Raw genomic sequence first — 7,418 nt, 5'->3', positions numbered from 1 at the left:
TTTCTTTTCATTTATTTATTTATTTTTAAATATATCTGTATCTTTATATTGAGGGGAGGGAGTAGAAAAGAAACTCCTATACTGGGCCCTACTCAGTGGCAGCTTCTTGTTCCATAGGGTTAAGGAAAACTTTGAGGAAATAAAAGTTGTTTGGAAAAATCCAGGTGTAGTTGCTTTGTATGTTGTGATGGGTAGAGGGATGAAGTGAAGTGTGAAGGCCCCTCATACCCTCCATCTTGCCTCAGACTGTGTCCTGGAACCCTGGGGTGGAGAAAGCGCCACTTTCATTACTATTTCTTGGGATTGTTGACGGTCACGTAGTGATAGAGAACGACAAGCAGAAAGAGCGACATGCCCAGCGTGTTGGTGAAGACGGCGAGCTGCACGTCTGTGATCATCCTGACCAACTGGGCCCCCCGCGATGCGGTCTGTGTACTAGCTGGAGGTAGGAGTCCCCTCTTTTAATTTATTTAATAACCAATTTTTTTTGTATTGATTGTGTGCCTTGTTCAGGGCTTCGAGCTAGAAATGCAAAAGTAAGAAAAGAAAAATTCTCTGTTCTGATGGAGGCTACAAATGAAAGGTTAAGTCATGAACAGTTATTTAATTAAAAACTGAGATAAGCACTAGGATGGAAATACAATACCATAAGAGATAAAAAAAAAAACAAAAACAAAAACAAACCACCACCACCAACAACTTCACTTAGATTGTGAGATTTAAAAATATTTCCCTGGGAAAGGATGATCTGGGAAAGGGTAAGACTACATACATACGAGGAAAAGAGCCAGATCATACAGGGCTTATAGGAAATATTAAGGACCTTAATCTTTTTCCCAAGGACAATTCAAAGTCATTGAGGAGTTTTAAGCAGAAAGTTACATGATCAAATTTGTTAATAAAACAATTACTGCCTAGTTTGGAGAATAGTGGGAGGAGACCTAATATAGATAAAGAAAAGCAGTCATTGGGCTAAATAATAATAATAATAATAATAATAATAATTTATATATTCGAATTTATTATAAATATTGTCCATGAATAAGAAGAGAGTAGCTTGGACATGGCTGATTGAAAAGGAGATGGTGGTAAGAGCAGAGGTTTGAAATACATTTGAATGATCAATTTAAAGGATTTAATGATCAATTAAGTATGGGAGGATGAGAGAAGGGAGGTAATAAGAATGACTTGTAGGCTTCTGGTTTATACCTCTGGAAGATAATGGTGCTGTACTCTACAGTGGGAGAGTGTCAAGGTTTTGAAGGAACATAATGTGCTCAATCACAGATATGAAAAGTTTAAAATGTTTTTGACATCCAAGTAAAGATGCTGAGTAGGCAGTTGGATGTATGATATGGCCCAGAGGAAAGGTCTAGCTGGAACTACAAAGATGGAAACATGGAAGTCATCAGCATAGAGATGATTATTAAGGAGGTGGATCTAATTTTTTAAAGCAAAGAGAAGGTATCTGGGCTGTGAGAAATTATAACATTAAAATAGTGAGGATTAGAAAAATGGACATAAATCTGATTAAAAAGAAAACAGAAATATAGTTAGAAAACCAAGAGATGGTGATATTATATTGGCCAAGAAGAGAAAAAGAAAATATCAGAGACAATAGAAATGCTGTGGAAACATCAGATATGATGAGGATAGAAAAATATCCATTGAGTTCTGTGGCATGAGGGTCAATGGTAGTACCAGTGAGTTTTCACAATAGAAAAGAGAGAGAAAGCTGGTCTGGACTGGATTCAGGAGTGATGAGCTGAAGTAGAGATGAAACGATGAACAATTTTTCTATAAGAAAAGTATGAGATAAGGTGGAGGCAGCTTTGGAGTTGAAGGATGACTTTGTGTAATTTTATACTAGAAAAAAGAATCCGGTTGAGAGGAACTGGTTTTATAAATAGGAATTAGAAACAATAATTAATAATACAAGCATTCTCAGAATAGAAAAGTGACTAGATCTCAAAGCACAGATTAAAGGCTGTGTTTAAAAGAGAAGTGTCATCTCTTCTAATCTAACAGGAAGGAAAAGATGTTACCCTGAATGAATAGGTTTGTTAAGTTTTGTGTTTAAGAGCAAACTGAGGGAGTTCCTGTTGGATGGTTTTGCTTTTCTCTATTCACTATGTTTCTCTGAAAATCAGCTTGTTTGCCTTTTAAGACTTACAGCAAAGTTACTTTTTTTGGTTACTGTATGCTCTAAAGAACTACAGCTACTATCTGTGGTATTTGAACTATTTTAATGATTGAACAATTTACTTATACAAAGTTAGCCTGAAGCCTTAGGGGTAAAGGTTGTATGCTAAAATCAATAATAAAGGCCAGCTCTAGGTCTAGTTTAATGGAAAGGATCAATACTTTGTAAAAGAGCTTTTGAAAGGAGAATTTTTATACTGGCAAAGAGCTTGTTTTTAGCAAAAAAATAATGATAACTATTATTTTTAGTTTTTTAAATTAAATGCTATATGTGTATATACAAAATATATATGTGTGTGTATATATATGTGTGTGTGTGTGTGTGTGTGTGTATATATATATATATATATATATAAAAGCACACTTTTCCTATTTTTTGGTTCTACCTATTTTCTAAAATCTTATCTTCTACTAGACTCCCCAATCCTTACACATTTATTCCCCATGGCCTATGTCATAAACATAATTATATGTACTCTTCTATATTTCTCTCCATTATCCTGTTATAGGAAAAATTACAGACATTTCTATTTCATGGGATCATTGTTTATCAGAAATATGTACTTTTTCATGAATTTAGACTTTTCCCCACTTAACTCTAACTTATGGAAATCTCTCAAAATCAATTGGAATAGGTCTAATTTATTCTCTTTAGTATTTCAGAGTGAGTTTTGTATCATAAATTATTCAGTTATTCCTCTATTGATGGTGATTTAAATTTTTACTGATTTTTTTTCTTCTTGGTTCCTTTGAACCGATACAGCTAGGATATCCTTGTTATAAAACATTTTATACTAGTGTCATTTTATATGGATATGATGATTCTCAGGAAAGGGGTCTCCAAAGTGTGTATGTAATTTTTGTTTTAATAGATTTTGTCAGGTTGTAAACAAACATGGTTGTGACAATTAACATTTTTTATCAGCAATGCATGAGATTCCTTTAATCCTTGCATCCCCACCAAATCAAGATGAAACTTTCTGAAGGAAATATTAAGAAAGGTTATCATCTTTAAAGTTGATTATTTAAAATACGTCAAAGAGTAGAGATTGGTAGAAGGACATTTTGTGTAAGGGAAACTGAGAGATTTCTTTGACTCCTCTCCCAAGTAGAGAGCTGGGGGAGTCCCCTCGTCACCTCAGGTCAAGAGAGTGACATCAGCAGAACTACTATGAGAGAGCGTCCAGATAAAATACAGGATACCCCAGCCAAAATTGAATTGCAATTGCAGATGAACAATAAATAGCCTTTTAGGGCTATACTTATACTTACTATGCATGGGATATACCTATACTAAAAATATCTGTTGAGATCTAAAATTCAAATTTAATAGAACATTTGTACTTTCATTTGTTAAATCTGACAGCCTTAACCAGAAGAGCTTGATATCCTGAATTAAGGCAAATTGACCAGTGTCTCACACATGCCTGGGAAATCTAGAGTGTAAGAGACGGGCCAGCAGTCTGCTTAGGCTGAGATTAGCTTGCACTCTCATTTGTCTGAGCAAAAGATGGTTTCCCCCATTGCCCAGATGTAGAACATGGCCAAGGAAGCCACATTCCTAGATGGGAGATCTGGACTCAACAGAGGAGAAGCCAGAAGTAGAGAACTGATTACTAGAAGCAGAAGAGAGAGTAAGCAAGCACAAAATAGGGTGTGTTTGTGTGGGTCAAGGGAACTTCAAGTACAAGAGTGTAATAAGTGAGATTTCCAAAGAATCCACAAGAGTAGCAAGGAGTGGGCAAGTCAGCACTGAGCCCACCACACCAAAAGAGTGTGAGCCCTCCTTCTGAGAGTAAGTAAGATGTTTCCTGTCCCACTACTTCTGCTCTGACTTGGGCAGGTTCAGAAACCTTAGTTGTCAAAATCAGAGAATGAATGAAGGACAGAAGGAGAGAAGAAAAACTATGCCTCACCCCATTTGTTTACATTCTGCTTTCAGTCATCTCCACAGGACATGTGAAGGAGATGATTCAACTTGAATTCAGGTTCACAATGTTAATTACTATGTGGCATTGGATGTTTTTATTAATGAATTTGAGATGTTTTATGACTTAAAGTTATTGTGTAATTTTTTTAATTACCTAAAGATGAATGGGAAAGCATGGAATCATCCCACTTTTCATACAAAGGCACATTAGATGTGGGAGAGAGATATTTGTTCAACATAAAGGTTATATATGTTATTGGTCTTTTACATTTTATTACTTCAAAGAGCTTTAAATATTAATTTTTGGAATAATTTTAAAACTAATAGAGTTTTGGGAGAAGAATGACAAATGAAATGATAAAATCCCAGGGGCTAGGGTGAAAGCCATAACCTTAAATGTGTTCACAACCTTACTTCTGAATTCTAAGGGCTCTATATAATCTTGATTTGTGATTTGTTTCTTTTAATTTTGATGATAGGTCTTTCCAAATTGTCTGTAAGCCTCTCAAAGGGCAGCAGGTATCATATCTCTTGTTTCTCTGAATTCCCACCATTAGGCATACTGCCTCCTGCACAGTATGTCGGATATATATTTTAACTGATTGCTGTTTGCTGCTGGCCCGTGAAGTATGAGAAAGTGTAGAGGGTCCAGGTGAATGAAACAGATCATAAGAACCCCATTTATTCAGAAGAAGAGAGGTTGAGCCCTTAGGGCCGTTGACAATCTTAGGGAAAGAGTGGAGACAGGATATGAGTTCTGGAGGAAGAAGGAGCCTTGGGGAGGTTTTGCATACAGAAGGCTTTTCAGGCAGAGTGTGGACTGAGCAAATGGAGGTGTGACTACAGGTTTTGTATTCAGGAAATAAAGAGTAACTATCTTTGGATGAAGCTGAGAGGGAGGATCCTATGGTCTACTACTAAGGAAGAAAGGGAACACATCACAATAGATTTTAGTAATAGAACATTTGAGAAGTTTAATATGTATACTGTTATCTTTTAAGCTATTTGAAGAAGGGAATGATTTGCACAATGAAGATTTTAAAAACATGCCCCAGTGCATTCTGAACTAGAAGAAGAGAAAGAACAAGGGGTTGGAATCAGCTGTAGTAATGGTCACTTAAAATTCTGGAAGAAGTGGGTAAGGATTTAAATAGAGCCCTGAAGTGAAAGAGAAGAAATTCATTTGGGAAGCTGTCCAAACAAAGGAAGAAGGGGCCAATAAAGAGGCAGAAAGAGAGGAATGAAGGCTGGAACAATGGTTTGGAGCTGGGGAAAATGAGGACCTCATTTATAGAAATAGAGAAATCCAGAAAGAGGAGATTTAAAGGTTCACATTATACATTTAGTTAAATAAAAGCATAAATAAAATATATAGCTTTAGAAAATCCTTTTTTACTTGATGCAAAAGTATTTGGCAAATAAATCTGAATTTATGCCTATGAAAATTTTAAACTCTTCCAAATTTGCTTTAAAAAGTAAAGATTATTTACTTTTCTAAAGCTAAATACAGATGTCTTTTCCTTCTGTTCTTTTGTAATAATTCTGCTGTTTTTAGTTCTCATTCAAGCAGTCAAAGCAAGACCTTCAGTTACATGGATATTCTTTAAGAGGTTGGATTTTGTTGAAAAAAGATTTTTTTTGAAAAAAAATAATTTTTATATTGTCTTGTATTAGAATATTAATCCAAATACTTTGAGAGATCAATTAGCAGTGACTTAAACATGACAGAAGATTTATGTCTCTTTTTTTTTTTTTTAAAGATTTTATTTATTTATTTGACAGAGAGATAGACAGAAGAGCACAAGCAGAGGGAGTGGCAGAGGGAGAGGGAGAAGCAGGCTCTGCACTGAGCAGGGAACCCGATGCGGGACTCGATCCCAGGACCCTGAGATCATGACCTGAGCCGAAGGCAGACGCTTAACCATCTGAGCCACCCAGGTGCCCGATTTATGTCTCTTTTGCATAAAATTCTAAGATGGTACATAATCAATTTCTGAAGAGTTGCTTCTCCATCATCAGCATAAATTCCATCCCTGGATCCAAGGTGACCACTCCAGTGGTTGGTACTTCCTAGGCTTGGGAAAGTGGAAACGAGTGAGTGGAAGATAAGTAGCTTCTTTAAAGTGTGTGACCTGAAAGTTGCTCTTATCCCATGGGCTAATGCTTGGTCCTCTGGTTTGGGAAATGTTATATCTAGGTGGACATCTTAACCATGATTCAGGGCAGGAGGGATTTGTTTCTAAAATGAAGGCTAGTCCTGTGTAGGAAAATTCAAGCCAGCTTATATTTCATGTACACACTCTGTCTTGTTGATACATACTTATTATTTAGGCTTTTCTTTCTCATTCTTTCTTTATGAGTTATAGATTTTCTTATAAAAATTTAATTTCTTATTATGTATAACAGTATTAGAAGATAAACTGAGGCATATTAACATTTTTAAGAGTTTGGGCAAAAATCAATTCAAAACAAGCAGCATCCAATCTAGCAGAGAGAAAGAAAGCTCAAGGGGGCTGTACAAAATGAAAGTATTTTCTAGGCAGAGGGAGGAAAAACAAGGAAGTTCTCCTAGGCAAAAAGGAGACTGGTTACATGGTGACTTTCCTTCAGAAGATGGCAGGGATCTTTCCAGCAGTTTACCTAACTAGTGCTGATCAGGAGATTCCTGATCAACTGGTTTAAGATTCCATTTCTCACAGAGCTGAAACTGTAGTTGGTTAAGTCTCAGTTTGGTCACATGGAGCTTTAGTAGAAGAAATTCCATTTGGGGCCTGTGGTCTTGTTTTTAACAATAGAAGGATATCAAGACATTTGAGGATAATATTCTCTATGGTAATTTTTTGAAAAAAAAGTAGTATGAAGCTTTGCCACTTGTCAAAATAAGAGTGTCTTTAGATTTATTCCAAATGATCACTTTCTATTTGATAGCCTAGATATGTTAATTATAAAAGATAATTTCTGCTGGGCCGAAGTATCCTTTACCCCAAGTGTTATTTACATGAATTAATAATATCCAAGAGGGGCGCCTGGGTGGCTCAGTTGGTTAAGCGACTGCCTTCGGCTCAGGTCATGATCCTGGAGTCCCGGGATCGAGTCCCGCATCGGGCTCCCTGCTCAGCGGGGAGTCTGCTTCTCCCTCTGACCCTCCCTGCTCTCATGTGCTCTCTCTCATTCTCTCTCTCTCAAATAAATAAATAAAATCTTAAAAATAAATAAATAAAATAAATAAATAAATAAATAAAATCTTTAAAAAAAAATAATATCCAAGAGAGTTTCATTTTTTTTG

General features: G+C 36.0%; 1 protein-coding gene across 1 annotated transcript; it reads right to left on the bottom strand.

Moving 5' to 3' along the window:
- Positions 1 to 290: 290 nt before the first annotated feature.
- Positions 291 to 398, bottom strand: LOC116642174 (dolichyl-diphosphooligosaccharide--protein glycosyltransferase subunit 4-like). The gene has a single exon (XM_032420298.1). The coding sequence runs from the start codon at positions 396 to 398 to the stop codon at positions 291 to 293; it is 108 nt and encodes a 35-aa protein (XP_032276189.1).
- Positions 399 to 7,418: the final 7,020 nt, after the last annotated feature.

The sequence above is a fragment of the Phoca vitulina genome, unplaced genomic scaffold (genome assembly GCF_004348235.1).
Source record: "Phoca vitulina isolate PV1807 unplaced genomic scaffold, GSC_HSeal_1.0 scaffold23, whole genome shotgun sequence".
Lineage (NCBI taxonomy): Eukaryota > Metazoa > Chordata > Mammalia > Carnivora > Phocidae > Phoca > Phoca vitulina.
The sequence above is the reverse complement of the archived record's forward strand: the minus strand, read 5'-3'. Positions and strand labels throughout refer to the sequence as shown.